Raw genomic sequence first — 27,163 nt, forward strand, 5'->3', positions numbered from 1 at the left:
CAAGAACATAAGGACTCTACTTAACCAGTCTGCATGTATTTTAAGGGAGCAGTAGTAGGGAAGGTTTCCACCAACCTAGTTGCACATGCTCAGACCTATACCAACCCAGACAATTGTCTAGTCACTTGTAATTCAGAATCAGCTCCAGACAACCAGGGCTGCTGCCACACTGCAGAATTAATGCAGTATGACATCACTTTAACTGCCATAGCTCTTTCCTATAGAAGCTGAGATTTGTAGTTTGTTGTGGCACCAGTGTGCTCTGACAGAGAAAGCTAAATAGCTCACGAAACTACAAATCCCAGAATTACACAGAATTGAGTCATGGCAAATAAAGTATGTCAAACTGCACTAATTCTGCAGTGTCAATGCAGCCCAGGTTAAACACCACCATTTTGAATTGTTCACAGACACTAAATGACAATGAGCAAAGCTGTTATAAACCTTGCAAAATGTGTTCCCTAGGCTTTGAAAAATATTTAACAGGAGGTAACAGGGGCATAGATGACTGTGGCTATCTCTGAGTATGCAGAGTATGTACCTAATGAATATACCTATGGTGATGCATGCCACAGGAGCCCCATGGTCTTCTAATGACACAGCTGGATCAATCACCACAGAAGACTATGGGCCTGTTTATTTTAAAGCATGGATAATCAATGTGTGAATTTCCAGATGCTGCTGGACAGCAATTCTCTTCTCACCATTGTTTATACTGGTCAGAACTGATGGGTATTTCAACAACAGATACAAGGCCACACATTGCCCATCTCTACAAAAATCCATTTAGCAAAAACTGAACACCACTTTCTAAATCAAATCAACTATCTATTAACATTATCACTGTTTGGTAAAGAGTACATTTCTGTTCTGTGCTCATCGTTGACCATAATAAATCTCATTTCATTTCACTTCTGTTCATATGTCTCTACTGCACTTCTCCAAATCCAGCACATGTTCAGGGATTCTGATTCTTCTTCTGGAAAACTTCAACTTGTACTTGCAAAGAACATTCTGATGGAAGAAGCCAAGACAAGGGGAAGGACAGATGGAACATGACTGGCTTATTAGAACATAGCAATTATGCATCCAGGGTGTAAATCCAAACAGTGTAACTTGCAAGTAGATCCCTTTGAATTTAACAGGATTTCCCAATGAGAAACCACATGTCGGAATGGGCTGCAAATTATTTCTTTAGCTCTTTAGTTACACACTGTATATAGAATCACATGTATTAAATGATTTCAAATACTATATACTTGTCTATATTATTATTTACCTTAACTTTTAAGTTTTAAGATTTTGCTACCTTACATTGGTATCAATTTAAATTAAGAGAGAACACAAAGATGACAACACCAAGGGAAAAAATTCAAAGCTTTAACTTCTCACTATTCTATCATCACCTTGAAGTCAATTTTCACCTTTTTCACTGGCTGAATCTGTTATCTTACATTTTGCTCTGGGGCTCATGTGTTCTTGCAATATAGCAGTACTGGATTATGAGAATACTGACAAGCATGTTTGTTAAGAGAGAGAGAGAGAGAGAGAGTTGTGATGTCTATACTCTCATTGGTTGGGAATCAGATTCTGCACCAGTTCTTCAATATTTGGTGAAACAGATGTAAAAATATGAACATACACAGAACTATGTACACTGAGTAATTCCAACGTAAAACAATAAAAAGGAAAACAGAGAACAGTAGTCAAGCATATAAATAGATGACATAAAATGGCACATAATTTCATCTGACTTAATGACAGTTAATCAACAGAATAATCAACAACTCTTAAGAGAAAATAAATCAATCAGCGGGAGTAAAAGGGAAAGTTGCAAGGAACACAGCTGGGGAAAAGGAAGGGGGTTAATCTTCCCCATATGCTACAGTCTAGATTTAAAAAGCTCTCCCAAAAGTGTGACACAATTTTAATACAGCATGTAGTTAGGCACTGAATCAAACAAGTGCCAAAGCAAAGTTAGCTTCCCCCATATTTTGATATTAATCACTGTTAGAGGAGGCTTATTTGTATATATTTTATTTGCATCCCACCTTTCTCATGAAACTAAGACATAAGGAGGCTCACAAGATTAACTAAAAAGGTACTGATAAAATAATAAGGGACAATATTAAAGCACAATTAAACACGTGCTATCCTTAAATACCCTAAGGTACCACATCGTATCTGATCTTGGAAGCTAAGCAGGGTCAGCCCTGATTAGTACTTGGATGGGAGGCTACCAACGAATATCAGGTGCTAAGGGCTATATTCCAGAGAAGGGAACTGGCAACACTGCCTGTGAGTATTCCTTGCTTAAGAAAACCCCAGCATGCCTCTGGCAGTGGTTAGAATGAAAGTAGGGCTTCTGAAGATTTCAGAGCCCAGTGGGGAAGAACACAGTCCTTCAGATAGCCTGGATCCAGATTATCCAAAACAGCTACCTTCCTTCCCAATCGAATACTAATGCTATCTGTTCCATACCAAATACTGCTGCTCAGAATTGAAGGCCTCTGAGGGGGAGAGAAGGCTGGCCTAGTACCATCGGGCTAGCCTGAAGAAAGAGGCTCCCTCTCCCTAACTGTCATCTTTCGGCCTCTGAGGGAGAGAGAAGGCTGGCCTAGTACCATCGGGCTAGCCTGAAGAAAGAGGCTCCTCCCTCCCTGTCATCTTTCGGCCTCTGAGGGAGAGAGTAGGCTGGCCCAGTTCCATCAGGGGCTAGCCTGAAGAAGAAGAGCCCTCCCTCCGGTCCATCTGCCTTGGTCCAGGCCTCAGAGGGAGAGAAGAATGCTGGACCTGATTCCCTCCCCCCTCACCATTCCCTTCTCCTTTTGTGTCGTGTCTTTTAGATTGTAAGCCTGTGGGCAGGGAACTGTCTGTTATCCCCTCTATTGTAAACCGCTCGGATTCCCAGTGATTGGGCGGTATATAAATAAAACCTATTATTATTATTATTATTATTATTATTATTATTACTTCCCCTGAGTACACCATTCTATTCAGTGCGTACAACCCACATTTGGGGGTTCCCCTTCTCAAGCAAGCCATAAATATTTTGTGTCCAATGTGTATGCTCATTCCTCATTGAAGTGTTTGGACATTTGGTTGGTTTTTTAAATGATTTTTTCATTTTACATTTATTTATTTAGCTATGAAAAGCTTGGAGCTCCCTTAAAGCCTACTGATAATGGTACTATTTTAACTACTTAAGAATCTATAATGTAGAAGATATGATAGCTATTAACATATAGGTCATTGCCAGGTCATTAACATATCAGTCACAGAAGGCTCTGCCAGTAGTTTACAGTAAAGCGTTTGTTGCTGTGAACTGCTGTCAAGTCAACTTCAGCTTATGGCAACCCTATGAATGAGAGATCTCCAAGTCCCCCTGTCCTCAACAGCCCTGCTCAGTCTTGCAGACTCAGCACCATGGATTCTTTCACTGAGTCTTCCCATCTGGAATGCGGTCTTCCTCCTTTCCTACTGACTTCTACTTTGCTAAATATTATTGTCATTTGAGTCAAGTCTTCTCATTATATGGCCAAAGTATGACAGCCTCGGTTTAATTTTCTTTGGCCTGTTACAGACTGCCAAAATAAAGCTGCTTCAGGTCTCTTTGGAGGTATGCTATTTAAATGATGCATGGGTCCTAAGAGTCCGGAGGTCGCGCCAAAGCCACACTCCATTCCTAAGCACTGGAGGTCAGCTTTGGTGCAGCTTCCAGATTCTTAGGATGCAGGCATCATTTAAACAGCATACCTCCAAAGAGACCCGAAGCAGCTTTATTTTGGCAGTCTGTAACAGGCCTTTGCTTCTAGGGAGAGTATGACTTGCTCTAAGACCCATTTACAGCAATCTGCAGTATCTACAGAAGTTTCCTTCAGCACCACATCTCAAATGAATTCATTTTCTTCCCATTAGCTTTCCCCATTGTTCAGCTTTCATAACCATACATAGAAAGGAAGACAAGATCCCTATAATCAAAGAAAAAGTGCAGAGTGCACACTAAGGAAAACTGAAGAATAGCAATTTTGGATATATTTTGCCAAAGCCAATCACACAGGAACAAAGCAGCATCAAAAGAAAGTGAAAAGGGATATTGAGCCTTGGCTACATTGGTTTATCTAATCCAATTGTGGCATTTATAAAAGATTACCTACTGGAGCTTTTGGGACTGCTACGCATTTTGATTTATAAAATAATTTCTTAAAGCCACAAATGTCTTTTAGCTCTGTAAAAGTTACAGTCATAGAAACATCACCGCCACATTTGTTGTAACCTCCAAACAGAGATATACACAACAGCAAAAATGAAGTGGCAATGGCAGTCACTTAAGGAGTTTAGCATTGTCCAAACCAAACACACAGCTTTAGCACATATTGCAGCTAGAAAGAACGGTCCCAGGAGAAAGATCTCTGACAACCATATATCAGTCATACACTTATTAGCACATCACTAGCCACAGGTGAGAATGTGCCTTGAAAGAACCTGGCAATATAGAGCCCCTTAAAAATAAAGAAGTGTTTTTATAGGAATGGTGAAAACATGAAACAGAAGGTTTGCACCCATCTATACGATACTGTTGTAGTAGGGAGCAAAACAAAACAAATAAACACGAGAGCTAAGTGATGAACATAAAACATGCATCTAGAATCAGGATGAAAAGAGTGTGGTCAACACTGTGCCGTTATATGGTTCAGCAGACAGAGGGAAGCCTTGAAAGCAGACCACGGGATCAAACACTTTCTCCATTCTCAAGTGGCAATTTCTAAAGCCCATGTTAGTTGTGATAAAAACCTGTGTCTGCATTCACCTTAACCAAGGGTAATTAGCTTACTTGCTGATTAGCTTACTTGCTGTTCACCGCTATGATCTTTGGAATAGCGGTATATAAATAAAAAACAAAACAAAAACAAAAACAAAAAACAAACAAAAACAAATAATGCTAGCCAGGTTTTGCTGTTAATCAGTGTTTTGAAACCAGCTTCAAACACCATGTATTATTATTATTATTATTATTATTATTAGCCCACTCTTTAGAAATGCTCTCAGAAAAGCTTACAAATTGTTAATTAGACAGTTCCCTGCCAATCTAAAACATTAAACCACAATTGAATTTAGTACTGAGGTCCAAAAGACACTGCAGAAATATCTACTTTGAAACCACTTTAAATGTCCTGGCTCACTCCTAGGGAATTCTGGGAACTGTAGTTTTGTGAGACATTTAGCTTTCTGTCAGACTACAGTTCCCAGTTTGCTGATGTAAGCACACATAATTTGTGAGTTACACCCAGCTCCTTATCATACTACCACACAAGGTTGTCTAAAAGCTTACATACGCCCATGCTAAGAAGATACTGGTTCAATGAAAAGAAGATACAGTAAATACAAATTATGGCTGCATCCGCACTACAGAAACGATGCATAATGCTGTGGCTCAATGCTATGGAATTCTGAGATTTGTAGTTGAGAGAAATTTACCTTCCTCTTTCATAGTTATGGTGCCACAACCCTGGCAATTAAAGTGGTATCTAACTGCATTATTTCTGCAGTGTGGATGCGGCCTACATGAACTTAATATTGCACTGCCATATGTTAATTGCAAATCTGCATCTGCACTGCAGAAATAATCCAGTTTGACACCACTTTAACTGCCATTGTTCAACACTAATGCATTTCTGGTAATTATCATTTTGTGAGACATTTAGCTTTCTCTGTCAATGAGCTCTAGTGCCACAACAGACTATGATTCCCAGAATTTGCAGTTCTTGGAACCTGCAGTTTAGGGAAAGATATTTAGAATCTGAGAAACAGTGTGGTATAGTGGTTTGAGCATTGGATTTTGACTCTGGAGATCAGGGTTTGATTCCCTGCTTGGCCATGGAAACCCATCAAGTCGCCATAAGTCAGAAAGGACTTGAGAAGACACAGCTACAACAATTTAGCATTCTCGGCCTGAGAACTCTAATTCCTCCCCAAACTACAAATCCCAGGATACCACAATATAGAGCCATGGCAGTCAAAGTGGAACCAAAGTGCTATAATTTTCTAGTGTTAATCAGGCCTTTGATCTCATCTGGTTTTGGAAGGTGAGCACACATAGCTAGTACAGTGGGACCTTGACATTCACTGGTGTTTGGTTTCCTGGTGGACACCGAAATCCATGGATGCTCAAGTACCATTGTATACAATAGCATTATATACAATGGCTTGAGTGTTAGACTATGGTCCAAAACACACTGCAGAAATAATTCCATTTGAGACTGCTTTAACTGCCCTGGCTCAATGCTACGGATTATTGAGAATTCTCTATCAGAGAGCTTTCGTGCCACTATAAACTACAGTTCCCATGATTCCCTAGCACTGAGCCAAGAGCAGTTAAAGCGGTCTCAAACTGAATTATTTCTTCAGTGTGTTTCGGACCTATGACTCTGGACACCAGGGTTTGGATTCCCATTCAGCCATTGGGTGAACCCACCCTTGGTGACTTTAACCAAGTCACACACTCTCAGCCTCAGAGAAAGGAAAAGCCCCTCTGAACAAACCTTGCCAAGAAAACCCCAAGTTAGGTTCACCTTACGATCCCTGTAACTTGGAAATGACGTGAAGGCTACAACAAAAACCCTGGAGGGCTGCTGTCATTCAGAGCAGCCAATATTGGTCCTATGAGTCTGACTCAATAGAGCAGTTTCTTGTGTTCCTGTATCTATTCACTTACCCATGATCCACATACACTTCATATAAAACAAGCATATCCCCAATTTCCTTAGTGTTCAGAAGGGTCTTAGATCCAAAGCACACTACAGAAACAATCCAGTTTGAGACTGCTTTAACTGCCCTGGCTCAATGCTAAGGAATTCTGGGAATTGTAGTTTACTGTGGCAGGAGAGCTCTCTGACAGAGGAGGCTAAAGGGGTCATAAAACTATACTTCCCAGAATTCCTCAGCATTGGGCCAAGGCAATTAAAGAGGTATCAAACCGGATTATTTCTGCAGTGTGTTTTAGACCTTACATTGAGACGCGGTACAGTACAGATTATTCTGGCTGCATCCACACCACAGAAATAATCCAGTTTGAGACTGCTTTAAAGTGCCATGGCTCAGTGCTAGTGAATCCTGGGAACTGTGGCTTTGTGAGACATTTAGCCTTCCTCTATCAGAGAGCTCTGGTGCCACAATAAACTACAATTCCCAGGATTCCATAGCATTGAGCTAGGGCAGTTAAAGCAGTCTCAAACTGGATTGTTTCTGCAGTGTGTTTTGGATTTTAGAGTGGGTGAGGTCTAATACACACTGCAGAAATAATGCAGTTTGAGACCGCTTTAATTGCCCTGGCTGAGTGCTAGGGAATCCTGGGAGCTGTAGTTTATTGTGGCACAAGAGCTCTCTGACAGGGAAAGGCTCAATGTCTCACGAAAGTACACTTCCCAGGATTCCCTAGCATTGAGCCAGGGCAGTTAATAACCCGGTTTGGTAGCGCTCTAACTCATTGTCTGGCTCTTTGCTATGGAATTCTGGGAGTTGGAGTTTGTTGTGGGCCCCCACAACAAACTGCAACTCCCAGAATTCCATAGCAAAGAGCCAGACAATGAGTTAGAGCGCTACCAAACCGGTTTATTCCTCCAATGTGGATGCAACAAATAATGACAATTATGTATATATAAAACAAATAATCCCTGCCAAGGAGTCCCTTCCCGCCCAAAAGCCAGTTACTGAAGAGCACCCGCACTTCCAGGAGGGTTTCCACTCTCTTCTCTGGAGTCCACCATTTCCGACGGAGCCACAGCGCATGCGCGCGCATGCTCACAACAACCCGCCAGTGTTGCTATTGCCAGTGCCATCATCATCACTGCTACGTTATTCTCTCTCTCTCTCTCTCTCTGCCTCCTCATAAGATGGCGCCCGCCCCTCTGGGCAGGATCCAGACTCGCTGGAAATGTTGTCCCTCTGTGCCTTCAGAGCCTATCATGGGGGTTTCTTGGCAAGATTTGACCAGGGAGGGTTGCCTTTGCCTTCCTCTGAGGTTCAGACCTGCCCAAGTTCTCCCAATGGCTTTCCAGGGCTGGGCAGGAGTTCCAAATTAAGCTGTATGAGACCACAAGGACGCTCCAGTCCAACCCCCTTTTGCCATGCAGGAACTCTCAATCAAAGCACCCCAATTATGGCCATCCAGCTTCTTTAAAAACCTCCAAAGAAGTAGACTCCACCACACTCCAAACACCACACACACAAGAACAGACAGTGTGTACTGTTTTACATGGTTGTTGTTGTTGTTTGAGAGGAAATGTTGAGTATTTAGAGCACTGGTTGCCAAACTCTAGCCTTCTAGGTATTTTGGACTTCAGCTCCCAGAATCCCAAATTATTGACCAAACTGGCTGAGGCTTCTGGGAATTGTAGTCCAAAAAAACACCTGGCGGCACAGAGTATGGGAATGGCTGATTTAGAGGGATGGAGCATCTGCCAGTATGGTTAACCACCTTGGATGGCTTCTTTAAAGGGTAGAAAAATTTAGCCACAACACTATTATGGAAACCTCTGTCCACCACCACACAATATTTGGGGTCTCATTGGGTCCGAAACACACCGCAGCAATAATCCAGCTTGAGACCGCTTTAATTGCCCTGGCTCGGTGCTAGGGAATCCTGGGAATTGTACTTTGTGGTGGCTCCAGAGCTCTCTGTGACAGAGAAGGCTAAATGTCTCACAAAACTGCAGTACCCAGAATTCCCTGGCATTGAGCCAGGGCAGTTAAAGCGGTCTCAAACTGGATTATTGCTGCAGTGTGTTTTGAAGCTAAGTCTGCCTCCAAGTCATTTTTGATTTACGGTAATCCTAAAGTCAACCTATCATAGGGTTTTCTTGGCATGTTTCTTCAGAGGGGGGTTACCACTGCCATCCTCTGAGTGAGAGTGTGTGACTTGCCCAAGGGCACCCAGTGGGTTTTTATGCTTGAGTGGAGACGAACTTCCAGACTCATACTCCAACACTTGACCCACTACACCACACTTGCGCTCCTCTATGCATACTGCAGAGTAATCTATGCATCCCATATTCCAGGCTGAAATTCATACAGACATAAGAGGGCCCATACATAAAGGCCAAAATAAAGCTGCTTCGGGTCACTTTGGAGGTATGCTCTTTAAATGACACGTACATCTTACGGGGCCAGAAGCTGCACCCTAGGACTGGAGCACGGCTTTGGCACAACTTCTGGCCTCTTAGGATGTATGCATCATTTAAACAGTGAACTCTGCCCATGATGATTTTTATTTAGCTTAGTCAGTTTTAATATGTAGTTTTTAATCTTACATTGTTTAATCTTGTTTTAAGGGGGGATATTATGTATGGATGGATGTATTTTAACCTGTTGTACGCCGCTTTGATTGCCTGGCAAAAAGCGGGATAGAAATAAAAAAAATATTTTATTTTATTTATTATTATTTATTAAACAGCATATCTACACAGAGACCCAAAGCAGCTTTATTTTGGCCTGTTTGTATGGGCTCAAGAAGGACTATGGCGCTATCCATACCAGCGCTTTGCACCGGCCTGGATTCATGCTAGGGTTGCGCGAGGGTGGCGCCACCGCACACCCCGCAACCCTAGTCACGATGGCCTCAAAATGGCGGCACCCTGTCTATATGGGTGCTGCCATTACGACATGACGGACACATAGCGTGTTCTTCTTCCGCCGGCGGGAAGCTGTGCGGTTTACCCACTGCGGCTTCCTGCTGGTGGAAAAATGGGCAGCGGCAGACCGCCCTTTTGGGGCAGTCTGTATCCCACCTAAGTTAATCATACTTAGCAAGCTCTGAGAAAACCAGAACATAATTCCTTAAACCTCTCCACATCCTCCTACAAAAAGTGCCTACAAGTAATTTCTGATTTATGGCAAACCTATCACGGAGTTTTCTTGACAAGATTTGTTCAGAGTGGATTTGCCATTGCCTTCCCGTGAGGTTGAGAGTATGTGACTTCCCCAAGACCACTCAGTGTGTTTCATGGCCGAGTTAGCAATTGAACCATGGTCGCCAGAGTTGTAGTCAAACCACTATGCCATGCTGGCTCCCAATGGGTATTATTAGTTAATACATTAATGAGGGGGAAAACCAAAGAATGATATATTGAGTTTAGGAAAGCTGTGGGGAAAAACCCTCTAATAAGCCTCCTGGGAAGGTTAAGACTCTATCCCTCCTCTTCCTCTTGTTGAGTTAAATGAATGCAAACTGCTTTCGCACTTTGAGCTCTTTTTGCAATAAGTGAAGCAAGCCAAGGATGAAGGCCGACAGTGAGACGAAGAGTGAAAACTGGGACATTTTAAAAGCAGCTGAGAAAGTGGAACAGCAGAGAATTAACTGGATCATCCCTGCCAAACTTGGACAGCCAGAGGATATGCCACCCTGCCTTGATGGCATGCTTGCTCAGAGGTAATATGGAAAACCTGTATAAAACCCCTGTTTCTGCCTGACTTTTCAGAAATCACAAAGGACTAGCTTACATAAAAGTAAATGTGAGCAAAAGGTTTTAAGGGTGTTCAACACCCATCTTTTGTCATAAAGTACTAATAGTGCTCTAGTGGTAATGCAGTTTTTTTACCATAAGTGCTGGGGTCTGGAAAGTCACATGGTACCGAGTTATACTCAAATTCTGGAGGCTAGGAGAGCAATGCCACAGATACCCTGCCATCTCTGCTTGCTGCCACAGTGACAGTAATGTTGACTGTAGGGGCATGTTGAACTTGGTTGTGCATGTGTAGTAGTCTACCCACCAATGCAAAATATGATAGAAGAAGACTGAGTTGAAGAAGCTGTAGGAAGTGTGGCTACCATACTGTTGAATAACTTTCCTGGGAAAAGTCTTGACTTTTTCTTATCAATTTGAGACAGACGCAGAGAAATGCAGGAGAAACAAAGCAGTGGTGTCTGTGACTGCACATCTTGAGCTGGGATTTGTGCCCTATGATTCCTGTGATAAGAGCTTAGAAAAGTTAATGTTTGGACTTGAGTTCCCAGAATCCTCCAGCCAGCACAACTAGTCCAAAAAGGTAAGTTTCCCAAGCTCTGTTTCTGATGTATTTTATGAAGTGAACTTTGGTGGGATACAGACCGGCGAAAGCATTGACCTGCATACGTACTAGGGTTGCCTCGGGGCGTTGCTTATATATGTCCCACAACCCTAGTACGTACTCTGTACATCAAAATGGTGGTGCCCTGTACACATGGGCACTGCCATTTTGATGCGACGGACGCTTAGTGTCGGCACGTCCCGCCGGCATTGTGATGCCGCAAGTGCGCCGTTGGCGCATTGCGGCGTCACAAGGGTGCCACAAGAAGAACCCGTTTTTTAAGAGTTCTTTTTGCTCCACAGGGAAGCCCCATGGTCTGGAGGCTGTGGCTTCCCCACAGAGCAAACCAGAGCGGTGGGAGGCTGCCCATTTTGGGCAGTCTGTATCCCGCCATTGTTTCATTGGAAGAGGGTTTTACTCCCATACCATTTACACAGACAGTTGTATGAGTTTAAACTAGGGTGGATAATGTGGCCCTCCACATCTTCTTGGATTCCAAGGGCCCAAGCAGACAGGCCAAAATAAAGCTGCTTCAGGCCACTTTGAAAGTGTGCTGTTTAAATGATGCATGCATCCTAAGAGGCCCGAAGCTGCGCCAAAACCATACTCCAGTCCTAATGACTGGAGCAAAGCTTTGGTACAGCTTCTGGCATCTTAAGATGTGTGTGTCATTTAAACAGCATACCTCCAAAGTAACCCAACACAGTTTTATTTTGGCCAGACTGTATCGGCCCCAAGTCCTACCAGCTTTAGCTAGCATAGCTGATGATGAGGAATGGTAAGAAATCCTGGGAGTTGCAGTCCAACAATATCTAGACTAGCGCTTAGGCTGTCCCGATGTGGTGATGCAGTTGTGTTTTTTTTCACTGTGTCAGAGATTGGCACCATCTGTTTCCCCCCCATTGGCTCCAGTTAGGTTTGTCTTTCCTGGAAACTCATGAGGCACCAGGACTGGCACCAGTCTACATATCACTGATCTAGATGGCTGCCTGATTTCCATCTTTTAAGCTATGATGATGATGATGATGATTCATTTATATAGCTCTGTAGATTTGCACAGCACTGTACATAAAAACAATAAATATAAAAGAGTAAACCTGCCTATGGCGTACAATCTAAGAAATAATAGGATAATACATATAAAATACATAGCAATACAGGATTCTTGTTTAGGGGGGTATACCTCAGTTAACAAAGTAGAAATGTTCCCGAATGTTATTTAATTAATTGAAAATTTGGTACCAGAAGCAGAAGTAATATGGAAAGAATAGGGATACAGTAGGTTCCTACACCACAAAGAAAGAAAAATCCAGTTTCACAAAATGTATTCAGAACTCAACAATAGGCACAGGTGAAATGGAAAAAACAAAAATGTATCAGGTAAACCATGCATGAGTAAACAAAAACATTCTGAAATTTCTAGAGGTTGCTTGAAAGCTTCTTTCATAATGCACCCAAGATGATTTTGTTTTGTTTTCTTCTCTTTTACTACCCTCCACTTTTGATTTCCATTTGGTGGTTAAATTAACGGATCACTGATTCTTTAATATGTTGCTGGTTGCCAGTGAGGCAGTCTTATCTGCTTTCTCCTTTTCTTTCTCTTTTGTTGTTCAAGCATGCTTGAAACAGCTGCTGTTTATCTTGCCTGTTGTAGCCGTGCAGACATTGCTGCAGCAGGACCATCTAGAGCACAATTCTATTCTTTCCCAAATCAAGCTTTTATTACATTGTTTGCTGCAAACATACTGCTGCAACTTGACCTATGAAAGCTTGTGTTTCTCCAGCTCTCCTTCAGAATATGCTGATGCTGCTAAAAAGGAAAAAAAAAATCCTTCCAGACAGTGGCATCACTACGGTTGGTGTCACCCGGTGCGGTAACTCATGGTGTCACACCCTCATTGACCTCCTGCCTTACAACTACATGGTAAGGTTCTTGTAATACTGTTACTCATCAGTCATAATTCCTTCATATCACTGAATTTCATAGTATTAGTTGTGACATAAAACAACTAGCAAAATTAGAATTATACCTTTAAATCACAACATCATACGCACAACCTCTGTGCATTTACATATGCATAATTCCAGGTTGAAGTGAAAATTTGGTAAAAAGTGATGTGTTTAAAGAAATTTTTAAGAAGAATATTTGATATATATATTTTTAAAATTAAAATTATATATATATATATATATATAAACTGGGAGCTTTCCTTTCTCCTCCCATTGAGCCTTGCCTCACTCACACCATAGTCAGCATTTTAATGGGACACAGGCTAATGCCACATCCCATTTATGTCAAAAAAAAGGAGATGTTTGAGGAGCAATGGTGTCACCCCACCTTAGGGCGTCACCTGGTGTGGTCTGAACCCCCCGCACTCCCCTAGTGATGCCACTGCTTCCCGCTAGACAGGGGACAAGGAGGGAATAAGGAACAGGGTAGGTGTAAAAAGACTTTGTAAAGGAAGAGCTTCCTTGTTGGAGGCTTTGTTAATGGAAATATGCCTGTATCTGTACTTCTGTTTCTTCCTCACTTTAAATTCTCTTTATCTGAATAGCACAGGGGTTAAAGAGCATTAAGACTGCAATCCTAAAACATGCTTCCTGATATGAAAGCCCCACCGAATGGCGTGGGACATATTTTAAGTAGCAGCGAATAGATTGCTTGTAGAAACTGGTCTGTTGAAATGGGTGGTGGTGACTTTCTGGATAAAAAGAGTGAAAAGGAAGAGTAAGTTCAGAACTTGGATCTCTGCTGGGCCAAAATGGTTTTCTGGTGCATGTGGGAAGAAAAAGTTTGGAACTGCTTAAGGTCTCTGAGAAGTGCTGCTTATAAATGGCAACAAATACATTTCCTATGCACAGAATGTGACTGTTCATAAATAGCTCCACCTTGCAGTCATTTTTATGTTTGTCTACCATTCATATTGTCATTTGATTAACTAATCACCCATTTTCTAAAGTGTGAATGTGTTTTTACACTTCTTCCAAGACAGTGTTAACTATGAAACTATAGATAGCAATAGAGATTAATTATCTATTTCAGAAGTCCCCACACCTTCTCCTTCTGAGATAAAGGCAAAGTAATCTGTTGAAAGGTGTGGTTAAGAAAAAATTAAAAAAATTAAAAACCAATCCACTCTGGACTGCAAGATGAACAAAACACGGTCAAATAACACCTCTTCAAAACATAAAGTGTATTTAACTATTTTTCTCTGAGTATGTTTCTGTGAAATGCATTCTGCACTACAGCAATGAAATGTGAAGGGATTTTTGATATGAAGCAAAAGTATGCGGTGTTTGATAGCATTAAAAGTCTGAGGAGCTGTGAGAAGACAGTTGCTGTTTCCTGATACTGTGGAGAGATACCATTTCTAAAACATCTTTTTTTCCCCTGAATATGTGATGCTTGTACCTGAGCTATCTAAGCCCACATAATTTGAATTTAATTAATGTAGGGCAAAAGCAGCGTTCACTCCAGGTTTGTGGTGTAAAGTACTCATTGAAAGGCAATTTTTGTCAATTGTATGTGACATGTTTATGTGGAGGGAGTGATCAATGTAGCAGTTGAGCTTAGCGGTAACTAGTTATAAATAGCAAGTTATTTGTAATTACTTCTCTTCTTCAGTAGTACTATTGGTGAAGTACAATAACATCCAAAATCCACAAAACAGTGATACCTTTATTGGCTGAACAAAAATGCACAAAATACATGATGTAAGCTTTCGAAGTTCAGTCAGCTTCTTCAAAAGACAAAGGTGTTAAAAATCATACAGGAGAAAAAATATAAAGTATATGGTCCTGGTAGTCACAGACCTGCATTTTGTGAAGATGATGTTGGTGTTGTTCTAAGCTGAGATGGTGTGGATACAGTATTTATGCAGGCAGACCACTTCGCCTTTTGGCCATTACAGAGTCCAGTAGATAAAGGTCCAAAACACACAGCAGAAATAATCCAGTTTGAGACTGCTTTAACTGCCCTGGCTCAATGCTAGAGAATCCTGGGAACTATAGTTTATTGTGGCACCAGAGCTCTCTGATAGAGAAGGCTAAATGTCTCACAAAACTGCAGTTCTCAGAATTCCCTAGCACTGAGCCAGGGCAGTTGAAGTGGTCACAAACTGGGTTATTTCTGCTATGTTTTTGGACAAAAATTTAAATACCATTAGCAATATGGAAAGGTATTTTCAAGGGTGTCACTAGCGGGGTGCAGGCTGCACCAGGAGACATCCTAAATGTGCCGGTGTATGTGTGTGCGGGGGTGATACCACAGCTCCCCAAACATCTGCCTTTTGGCAGTAATGGGTCTGGTGTTTGACTTTATCCCTTTAAAATGTTGAAGAGATGGTGTGAGTGGGGTGAGGCTTAGTGAGAAGAGAAACAAGAGGCCTCCATTTTGTTTTTGTTTTTAAATAATTTTAACTCATTTTTTTAAAAATAATTCTTTTAAAGTTTTCTTCCAGAACATCACAACTTCCCAAATTTTCACTTCAACCACATGAAACAATGTACTGTACATGTAAATACATTTAGACTGTGTATATGATACTGTAATTTAAAGATACCGTATAATTTTAATTTTGCTAAGTTGTTTATGTGATATAAATGAATTATGATATATGGGTAACATTAGTACAAAATATATTACTAAGGATTCTTAATGGTGTGGTATGGGATGAGAGAGTGATGCCATGAGTTACTATACCAGGTGATGTCAACCCTAGTGACACCACTGGGTACTTCCCCTTGTATCCAGGATGTCTCTGTCCCTTATGAGGTCACAAACCCCTTTGTTAGGCAGGAAAACTGAATCTCTGAAGAAAAACCCTTATGGTTTTGAATAGGAAATTTTTAGATGTTGTTTTGGTAAAACTTGCCAATTGTAGTCCTGAGCTTTTTTTTTTTTTAACTTTGTTAGAGATGGAAACCTCAAATAGTAAAGTCCCAGTCCATTCATTCCCTGTTTGGGATTCCCCTAAACCAAAACAGCACTTCAAAATTTACTAATACAAAATATGGAGGCTTCTCTGGAGAAATTCAGTTTCTAGTCTTCAAAGAGGATGCAATACACCAGGCTCTGTCTCGTATAGATGCCTGCTTTGCCATGTTTCTATATCAGTTCCAGTGGCATCCAGCAGGTATAAGCATTGTGAAGGATTACCCTTTGTGGATCATAGTTGGAATATCAGCTGGTGGTGCATTGTTGCTTTCATTTCAGTAGGACAATGAATTAGCTCTGGGTTTACTCTGAATTTTGAAGGCATTATCCAAGGTCCTGAACCCTATTCTTAGAGTAGATCCAGCACCTTGGGCATCTCCTTTAAAGTCATACTAAAACTAGAGCAAATTAACCATCCCACGTGTGAATATCATTGTAAGCAAATAAAAGATGGTGTATCCTCCTCCAGGATAGATAGAATGTCACTTAACTGAGCAGATGAACCAATTACCCACAATATCTCCATTTTCTCTGGAGTCTCAGTCTGTTGCTTCACATTCAACCAATTACCTTGCCCAAGAAAAATGATTCAAAGAATGCACCAGGAGTGAAGAATCTTTGGCCCTTAAGCAGTTCTGACCTACAACTGTCACAGTCCCTTACCACTGGCCATGTGGATATGTGAACAAATGTACCATGTTGGAAATGTGAAGTCCATATGCAGTCTGTTGATCCTTAAGGTCATTTTAACTACATTCATACTGTAAAAATCTCTCAGTCTGATGATGGTGCCATTATCCCATCATCAGAGACAAATTCCCCACATGCACACATACAACCAGAATATACACAAAGGGTGTGTATCCCACAATAAAGAAGAACACACACAACAATAAATCCTGCTAATCCTGTTTTATTGCAAGGATAACGTTCCTTCAGCAAATCCCTCACATAGTCCTTTCATGTCTAAGTGTGGTTGATCTGTAGTCTTCTTTCCACTGACTCAAGCTTCACAGAGATGGAAAGTCTGGAATTTCATAGTCTGATAGTCACTTCCATGCATAACTGAAAATACCTTAATGGAAGATTGGTTTAATCATAGCAGTGTTATTGTAGTAATGGGCTTGGATGCTCCCAGATCTTTCTTCTTTGAAGTAAAAGTGAGGTTGATTGAAAGAAAAGAAAAGTGGTCAGTTACAGGATTCCTTGGCATTTTGAAGGTTCTGGTTTGATCTTTAAGCAGGCAGAAGATTGACATTTTTTTTCTTCAGGCTGGTTTCTGTTCTTTCCCTTCTCTTCAAAGTCTTCAGCCAGCCATAGAGAAGGGGAAGGATGTCATTCTAACGGGTCCTGGTGCAGGCAACTCGCCTGGTCAGCTTCCTTGGCATGACTTGCCTCAGTGCAGTTTGCACATCTGAGGATATGATGGAGGGTCTTCGTTCCTTCCTCCTTAGACGCTCAGCTTCCCCAGACACTTTCCTGTAGATGCCATCTACATAGGAGTGCAGCATGCTCCAAGCATCTCTGGTCATTCGGACCTTCTTCTTAGGTTGCAGTCTTCTGGGGAGCCTTGACCTGGTTCTAGCTGATGGTTTTTGGCGTCGGCAGCTTCTGGCAGACCTCAGTCTTCTCTTTCGGAGGGCACGCCTTCTTCGTCTGGCCTGTGCCCTGTTTCGTGGTCTTCTGCGTAATGTTCTCCTTGAAGCCATAGTTTCGTACACTGAGAGTAGAGTGAGTGTCTGTGCGTCTGCCCGCCTGCCTGCCTGCTTGCAAATGCCTGTGTCTTCATGCTAGCTCTCCTCTTATATAAGGCTGAGTATTCAAATGAGCAGCTGCTTCTGTGCCCAGTGATTGGCTGACTAGAACAAAGACTTAGTCAAGGTTGTCATAATACTTGATTGTGACCCATGTTGAAATGAAGGTCACTGAAAGCTCCTTGCTGTTTGACAAGATGATAAAATTAATTCAGATGTATCTGGGGGTATCAAGTATCAAAATATGGGCCATTTCAAGTTCTCTTGCTGCCTAATCTGGTATAGCAATTATCCTATGGTGTCTCAACATTCACTTGGTACAATTGTATGTGACTGTTGATGGGGATAATGGTTTTATTAAAGTGGCTTGGACTCACCAAATAAATAAATAAACAGGAGGGGCCCCCCAGAAGGAATACATTTTTATCAAAGAGGTTGGACAGTTTAATGACCAGGCATGTTGATAGACTGGGGAAATCATGTTTAAATCCCCACTCAGCCACTAGGTAACCTAGGCTGAATCTACACAAGGGCTGTATCCAAACTCCACTGCATACTATCCCTGTCCTGGTACTGCCCTCTTTACTGCCACATACAGCTCTTTTAATCCAGAATGAAATCAGTTTGAAAAGCCACATAGTCACATGAATGCAGTGGGGGTGTTCTTACTGTGTACATGTGTTTGCTGTATCGATTTATGTCTGGTCACACAACACCAGTAGCTGCAGGCTTGGGGATGTGTGTCTTTTAATTCCCACAATGCATGTGCATATTCACATATACTTTCATTTTCCCTTTGTTCTGATTGTCTACCTGCATTTCTATAAGGTGAATCCTGTAGAGAAAGGGGAGGTGAAATGCCAGCCTGCAAATATGTGCATACAAATACTAAATCCCCCCAAAAAGGAGGGGGGAGCCAAAACTGCCTTTTCTGGATGCCAGTGCAAACAAATGAGCTATCCTTCTGTGGCAGGAACCACTTGACCTAGGTGACCACCCACCAACCTGTCCCCAAACTCCCACATTCCCAATTCCATTGCGATCCCAATTTGGTGGTCAAACCACAAGTTTTACAATCACACTTCTTTCCCCGAAACAGTGCAGTAAATTGAAAGCTTTTAAAAATCACCTTAAAGCCCCCAGGCAGCAAAAAATAAATGCTTTCACATCAGGTCATGTGTTCCATCAAGACTGAGATTGAGGTAAGGATGCATTATTTAGCCTGCATAGATTCAGCCCTAGTTTGAAAAGTTGTTTTTGAGGGTGAAATGGGATGAGAAGAGAAAGCTGCCTTCAGGTATGCTGTCTTGGAGAAGGCAGGATATAGATGTAATCAGTCAATCTGTACTTTACAATCTGTAGTTGCTTTATATCAATGCTCTAGTTAAAGACGAATTTGACTTTATTATTATCTTGCCTCTTTTTTTTTCTTTTCATCGCATCTCACCTCACAGTAGGCTCTCACATCTTTTCCCCCCTCTTAGTTATCCAGGCATTGTCCTTACTTAACCTGACTGCTGAGCATCAGCAAGAATAATAGTAAATTCAAAAGCTTTGTGTGTGTGTGGGGGGGGGGGAGGCGTTCACCCATGGATCAGTCCATCTCTACTGTATTATTATCTTCATCATCACCACCACTGTCATGTTGGACATCAAAAAGCCTCTGCTGCCCCTTTCAATCACACAATGAAATAAATATTGTTTATTTGCTTTGCAATGATAATACAATGCCTGTGTTTGAAAATGGTATAACAGTGCATGCTATGAACATGAAAGGAAATGATTTTCATTTTTGAAAGTTCAAATCAATTGTTTGATTTCCCATCATTTCTGGTTCCAGTTTGTCATTTTAAACCTGCCTGAAAAAGAGAATGGAGCCAGTGATGTGTTTGAGGAGTAAGCATTTAAGTCATTGAGGAATCTGTGCCAAAATTAACAAAGGCCAAAACTTGACAGTCCTGTTATTTTGTAGGTCAATGATACAAACAGAAAAGAGAGGTTGAGACCATTTTTCTTCTTCTTTTGCAGTATGAAAAAAGAAAAGAAAATGGCATTAATCCAGTTTATAAATAATCTTTTGCAGGTCACCTTTATGGGTAATTGGTACTGAGGCTAAACCCTATCACCAATCAAATCTATTTTTCTTGTGCGTTCTCTCTGCAGCACAAACATGTAAATCTTTTCCAGCATCTTAATCTGTATTCAGATAAGAACCAAAAGACTGATTGCAGTGTGATGAATCAATTCCCATGATGAGACATAAGCTTGCGGATGCCTGACTTTCATCATTGTCTGAAATGTAACATCAGATTATGGAGTTACATCTAGATTTTTAACCCATACATTTTAAGTCAAGTAATTTCAATCCACTATAATAACTTTCACAAAGATCATCACCACCATGAAACTTTTAATGTATTTTTTTCTTTTCTTAGCTACTTTGTATGTAGGTCTGTGATTAAATCTATGTGGAAAAATAGGGATGTGTTCATGGAAAGCAAGATCTGCTTGAAAGCTAGGACTTGCTTTAATGAGGTTAATGCAGTCTGCACATGCTTATTTAATATCTTATGTCATCATTTCATGTAGATCCGTGCTTTCTGTTGCTTCACTTTTGCTATATCCCTGCTGCATTTGCCTGATAACTTGCTCTATACCTGTCCACTCTTTCATTCTTACCTCTTGATCTGGTTTGATACATTCACAGGAATCCTGAAAAATCAGATGCTTCCCCATAATATTTCAATGCTTGATAAAATAACACCATTTCTCTTATTTTGAAGCTATTGAATAAGGCTGTATCTTTCTAGCACAGCTCTTCTTCTTAGTTGTATGGTTTATGGATCCAGTCTTTACCCTTAACATTAATATACTATTGTAGGTCACAATCCCAAATCCAGTTTCAGTTTATACACTTTTTGTGGCATCCGGGTAGTCACTCAGATCTGGATAATACATCTTAGTTGTGTTGCTGACATTTCTTTTAGTATTATCAGAGTTTCCAGACTGCATACTGGAGAGTGTTCCTGAACCTTTAATGATTGTGTGGAAGAGGGAATTTTAGCAGGTACTGCTTGTCACACAACCAGGTAACAACTGTTAAAGGTACTGGAGCCTCCTACAGTTTCCCCTTATGATCCCATTGCTGATAGTGGCCAGTGTTCTCTTATGTTATAAAAAGATTATATTTCATTTTGAGCTGTCCGTAAGTCAAAAATTACTTGGAGGCACACAACAGCAGCAACAGCAACAGTGTTTGAAATGCACATTCAGGCAAGCTATTACTGTAGAGGCCTTGATTCTTGCTTGATTTCTACACAGAGTAGAGTTGATAGACTTCCTCATAATGGTTGTGGTGTAGGTGAGAAGGCCATCACTAAGTAACCTTTAGTGTTAATGACTGTGATCACATGGGGATAGTTAGTGCACAACCAACCCTCAGTAAACCCCAGGACTTGGGGAATTTTGAGAGCAATAATCCAAGGGGTAACATTTTCTAACTCTGTTACAAAGGGAGGGGGGGGAGTATGCAGCAATTTATGTTGGTAGAGGGCCAGCTGCTTGAACAACTCATAGCTGCGTATACCTTTTGTTTAGGACAGTATATATGAGGGGACAGAGGTCTGATATATCAGACTCCCCAGACTTTCTTCTGCTCTTCCTTTAAATGTTCCCCCTTCTTTGACATCTTTTAGCAGAAGCAGTATTGAACAAACTCGGTAAGCATTATCTGTAGTCTATTCTTGTCTTTATGAAACTGATGTTATACTTTGCATATGTGTGAAGAAATGGCTCCATATGTTTTGCATGCAGAAGGTCTCCCCAGTATTTCCAGGTATGGCTGGAAAGACTTCATCTGAAATGCTGGAGAGCTGCTACCAGTGAGTGTCAAAAATACTGGGTAGATGGACTATTCATCTGACTCAGTGTCAGGCAGTTTTTCTCTGTTCCACTGGGAACATTTCTTCATGCTTCTCAAGTGAAAAGCAGGTCACTGCCTTTATTGATTTCTTTGTGGTTTATCATAATATTCTATCTGTGCTCAGTTTTCTGTCATTTGCAATTGGTGAAAAATGGAGTGTAAAGCTGGCATTTATTACAGTGCCAGGGAAATATATATGCTAATACTACATTCATATATCCTATTTCAACAGAGGTGTCCCCCTGCTTTTATTGGAAACAATTCTGCAATATTTAAATATAACTTTGTAGTCAGATATTAATTAGGCAATATCTAGATTTTTAGGCCTGTGCACAATTATGCACATTTAAACCCCATTGGAATTTGTGTAGATGCATCCTTGTGCACAGTTAGACAGCACAAAATTCCAAGATCTGATCAGAGTAAAATCTTTACTTTTAATGTAATGCATATCAAAGAATATTATGTCAGATATGATTAATGTTTTTATGTGACCATCCTAGATGAGTTATGTCAACATCTCTAGTCTACTGCACTAGATCCTGCCATAAAAAGGATGGTTTCAAAGAAAACTCCAGGTTTTGATATAGATGAGTTACATCTGCATCTCTAATCTATTGGACTAAGTAAGGTTGAAAATATGATGTTTACAAAACAAACACAAAAAACAAAACAAGTATCCAGCACCATGCTCTGTTTTAAGCATCAGCACATGCATACAGACACCTCTCTGTATGTTTTATTGCCTAGGCCCAGAGCTTGTGTGTTCACCTTTTACTGTTCACTTTGGAGTAAAGTTCTTCATTCTTCTGATGACCTTTAAAGCTCTATATGGCTCAGGTCCAGGATATTTGGCAGACCATATCTCCCTCTATGAGCCGGCCGGGGCTGTGAGATCCTCAGAGCAGGCCCTTCTCTCCATCCCACCACCATTACAAGCACAGTTGGTGGGGACATGAGGGAGGGCCTTTTCTGTAGCTGCCCCTAGACTCTGGAACTCCCTTCCCAGGGAGACCAGAATGGCCCCTTCCTTGATGGCTTTCCACTGACAGGCAAAAACCTTCCTTTTCAAACAGGCATTCAAAACTGAAAACTTTTAAAGAACGCCCTGGGATGCTGTATTGTTTTAATGTATTTTAGACATTTTTATCTTCTTTTTTAATTTTATTGTAGTAGTTTAATATTTTAATGTATTTTTAAAATCTTTTTAATTGTATTGTTTATAATGTTGTAAGCTGCCCTGAGTCCCAGTCCTGGGAGAAGGGCAGGATATAAATAAATATAATAAATAAATAAATAAATAAATACATTCATTCTTTAACATTAATAGGAAAATGCTTGTGGGGGAAAGAGCTCTCCACATGCTGGAGCCTGCTAGGGATCATCAGATTTTGAAATCTCAGTTTATATTGGTAAAACTAGATAATGAGCAAAAGCTGATAATTGGCAAAACTTATTTTTTAGCGGTAAAACTGACTGACATTGGCTGGGACCACACATCATGGCCATACCATAAAAAACATGACTCACTAGAAAAAAAACAATAATGCTTGGTAAAGTAGAAGGCAGCAGGAAAAGAGGAAGACCACATTACAGATGGATAGACTCTATCAAAGAAGCCACCGTTGTGAACTTATGAGATCTGAGCAGGCTGGTTGAAGACAGAGGGACTTGGAGGTTCTCTCATTTATAGGGTTGCAATAAGTTGAGATCAGTTTGAAGGCAGTGAACAACAACAAACACATTGTGATGTGACAAAAAACAGAAAAAATGCCACTGTACAGTTGTTCCTTCTTCAGTTTGTAATTTGTTTCTCATGGTATCTGAATTAAGCAGCAGTTGTTACTCATGCATGTTTTTCTCCCAGTAAGCCAGAGAACCTTCCTCCTTGGCTTGTTGAAGGAAAAGGCAATCTAGATCAATGCCTTCTGCCATGCTGAGACATCACAAGAAAGTAATCAGAAAGTAAAAGCCAGAATACTAACTAGTTCATAGCAAGCTGGGGGTCCTGAGGAGTCCTGGTTTACTGTGACATCTGAACAGGCTCATTGTATCTTCCCAATAGAACCTTAACTCTTAGGAATAGGTGTATTACCTGCATTGTTTCAATGGCAGATTCTTCTCATTTCTAGTAGTTCAGAATTCATCTCACTAGTTTCTTTTTTCTCATCAGATTTCATATTGGAATCTAATTTACAAATATAATAGGCATGCCATTTATGACTGTTTAGGTAAGGTCTATAAGCAGATATTCTTATATACTTTTTCTGAGCGCAGAACACAGCATTTACAAATCTGGCTGCTCTCTTATAATTTGAAGTAAAAAGTTATAGAGGTCGTCTTTTGCAGCAAATTCTAAAATCAAAGAAAGAGGGGAGATCAAAATAGCTGAGGCTCAAGACAGAGTGGCGGATGAAGCAGTGTAAAGAAAGTGCCTGGCTAATTGTATTCCCCCATGAACCCAGTCCAAATGGACCAGACAACTTGAGTGCATAATAGAGCACAAATGCCACAGTTTGAGAAATCTCTGGGAATACTAAGGTGCCTTGTGCCATCCTGATGGAGCTGAAATTGTAGTGAACAGAATGCTGGAACCATGTTGTATTATCAAAGGACATGGAACCACTTATTCCAACTAAACACTTAGTGCTGTCATGCTGGTGTGACAGAAAATGGCACTAAAGCACAGATGAGACTTACTTTAGTCTGGACAAATAGTCCAGTTTGTCAAGCACTGTTCTTAGGTCTACAAAAGTGTTGATATTTGTGCATGACTGCATGTGTAATGGAGGCAGGGATGTACTTCCCTATTTTTCTTATAGATAATGTGCTTTCAATAATAGGGTGTTTGGATATACATTCTCAGATAGCATCAAACTGTGTACTAGATGTGCTCTGAGAGAAATATGCTGTGCTGGAATGCAGATGATCCATTTTGTAAGCAATTTTGACATTTAAAAAACTAAAGTTTTTTGTGAATTGTATGCTTCAGTTAGGGACTGTGCACACCAGCCTTAAAGTCTGGCTTGGGGGCGGAGTTGGGGCATGGTATCCACATGATGCATGCCCCGACTTTGCTCCCAGGTCAACATGACACTGCGCACCGCTCCACATGGCACCTGGTGTCATGGCACTCCCCTGGCGCTGTGTCCACACGACACAGCCACAAAAGAGCACCTTAAAACCACAGCACCATGGCTATCGCACCCTTTTCAGGGTGCAAAACGGAGCTGCTTTTTGCGGCTGCCTTTTTCTCCCTGGAAAGGCCAGATCAGGGGCATAGTGTGTGGTGCCATGGCCCCAATCTGGAGAACATGGAGGCTGATGCAGGCCACCCCTTCAGGGGCAGTCTGCACAGCACCTTAGTTGTAAATGCAGTACTTCAGCCACCTCATTGTCTTCATATGGTTCTTCATCTCTTCTGTGTATTGTGTCCAGTGTCTTTTTATTTCCTCCTGGTCTTGTAGTAAGTTCTTTTTGTTGTCATTCCTTTTATTTTAGCTAGTCATAAACATGTTTAATTGAATAGAGCTAGCTTCAGAGCATAGCTGATGAAACTATCTTTATTGTATTTCAGTACAAACTGTAGTTCAAATTAACCATAGTTTAGGGTTCCACAGTACAGCCAGTGGTCAGATTTGTAGAAATTTTAATCGAAAATATCTGGAGAGCACAAGGTTCTCCAACCTTTCAAAATAAAATTCACTGTTTTGTCTTAGAAACTACTTGAAGGCAAATAATAATAATAGCAACAACAACAGCCCCTTATAAAACACTATATCTGCCTCTAATCTTCTACTTCTAATCTTCTACTAGCTCTCTGCTTCGCAGTTTGACCTCAGCATCCCAGAATAAACAAAACTTGCAAAAAATAAAAGAGGAAAACAAGAAGGGATCTCCTTTATGGAGATGTAGCTGATTTTGTCCACTGTTGCCTCCAAATTTTCCTTCCTCAGATTGGTCCCTTTGCCTGCGTCACTAAAATTTAGTTCTTTATTGAGACATGGGGAATCAGGGGGAAATGTACATTACACTATTTTTTTTTACTAGTCAGAAAAGCATTGTTTTGTCAATAACATTATTCTAGTTTTATGAGAGTAGTATCCAACTTGGTAGCTTCTCTATACTTTTCCATTGTCTTAAGAGTTTCCCTGAGTTCTTGTCACCGCAGCAACCATTTATACAATGGGCTCATTCTCTCTTACCATTTAAACCGGTTTGCAATGAGGTTTCGTTCCATATTTTGGTGTCGTTTCCACTATGAAACAGGATCTTTTGGATTCGGGGTTTTTTTGTACCCCACTGTTGCCCTCATTTGTATTTGTGCCACAACATCCCCTCCTTTTTTTAAAAAAAATGCCAATCAAGCTGATTGCATCACCATGTCATTGGTGACATGACACGGCAACACAGCCAACCGTAATTTTGGTTACACAAGGGTACTTTGTGGTGCTCCTCCCCCATCAACTTTCTTTATTTCACTTTAGTTCAACTTTTAGCCTTGTAGCCTCATGGCCATGTTAGGAAAGCCCTTGCTCATTATAGGAATTTTCATGCTCACTTTGGTGCTTCTATGGGACAATGAGAAATCGCATTTCCGATTCAAAACGTTATTTAAAAAACACACATACACACACAACAGATCCTCCTCCAAAAAGAAAAGCAAAAAATATATTTGACCTCTTACAGTGGAGAAACGATCATGGCCAGATTCAGAAGGAATCGATCAGTGTAAAGACGGAAAATTAAAAAGCCACCACATGCGCAGGTAGAAAAAAGGCAGCACTAAAAAAAAAAAAATGGCGGATTTCAAGCAGCCGAAGACTGGATGGGTGAAAGCCCCTGCCAACCCCTCTGCCATAGTGCCTCCCCTCCAGTGAGATGAGATTCTGATCCAAAGGTCGTTCCCAATTTTTTGAGCACGCTTATGATTCAGTTCTTCTCAAAAGAACCTCTTGAAAAGTACTGTCAAATAAAAGCAGGTTTTCTGCATTTACTCTGCTTTCACAGAACTCTATTGGATCAGAATTGGATCAAAACCAGTGACAAGTGGAGACGACAGGCATTTAACTCAATCTGCAATTTGAAGTAAATCATAGTGGGAACACAGCCAATGTGTCTTTTTGCTCATTCCAGAATCATGAGATGAATCTCTTTTCCAGCAGGAAACTCTCAGCTGTTTATGAACCAAACCCAAGATTTCCTCCATTTTATAGATCCATTCCATAAGCCTTGTTTCCAGTAGCCCAGGCACCCAAAATCTCTCTCTCTCTCTCCCTCTTTCTCTCTCTCACTCTCTCTCTCTCTGGCTTTACTTCACGAACGAAGATTCAGGAAGGACTCATCCTGCGCTTTCTATAAGCGTGTTGATGACTAAAAAGGCCAATCCAAGATAAACAAGTTTGGTTGCAGAAAGCACAGCAGAAAGTCTCCTTGGGTGATGTTTCTGGGTTGTGGTTCTTTCTGAGTTGTCGTTTCTCTTCAAGA

At 40.9% G+C, this 27,163-nt stretch overlaps 1 protein-coding gene and 1 long non-coding RNA gene across 7 annotated transcripts in view; one reads left to right on the forward strand and one right to left on the reverse strand.

The window, feature by feature from the left end:
- The window catches only part of LOC149309717 (COX assembly mitochondrial protein homolog), a 64,103-nt gene extending 56,290 nt beyond the window's left edge, over positions 1–7,813 (reverse strand). For 3 of the 6 annotated variants that reach the window (XM_089532903.1, XM_089532905.1, XM_089532898.1), the window contains exon 1: positions 7,711–7,813. In XM_089532903.1, coding sequence (XP_089389029.1) covers positions 7,711–7,798 — 88 coding nt within the window. In that variant the 5' untranslated portion in view covers positions 7,799–7,813. Of the gene's footprint in view, positions 1–861; positions 1,035–7,710 lie in introns of those variants that run through there. The other 3 variants (XM_089532901.1, XM_089532900.1, XM_089532902.1) reach the window with 3 other exon arrangements.
- A 3,142-nt stretch (positions 7,814–10,955) lies between these two features.
- LOC149309718 (uncharacterized) overlaps positions 10,956–27,163 on the forward strand; it is a 70,697-nt gene continuing 54,489 nt past the window's right edge. Inside the window, exon 1 of the long non-coding RNA XR_016281846.1 lies at positions 10,956–11,043. This is a non-coding gene — a long non-coding RNA (uncharacterized LOC149309718). The remainder of the gene's footprint in view (positions 11,044–27,163) is intronic.

The sequence above is a fragment of the Sceloporus occidentalis genome, unplaced genomic scaffold, assembly GCF_023333645.1.
Source record: "Sceloporus occidentalis isolate IW3139 unplaced genomic scaffold, rSceOcc1.0.p SCAF_7, whole genome shotgun sequence".
NCBI lineage: Eukaryota > Metazoa > Chordata > Lepidosauria > Squamata > Phrynosomatidae > Sceloporus > Sceloporus occidentalis.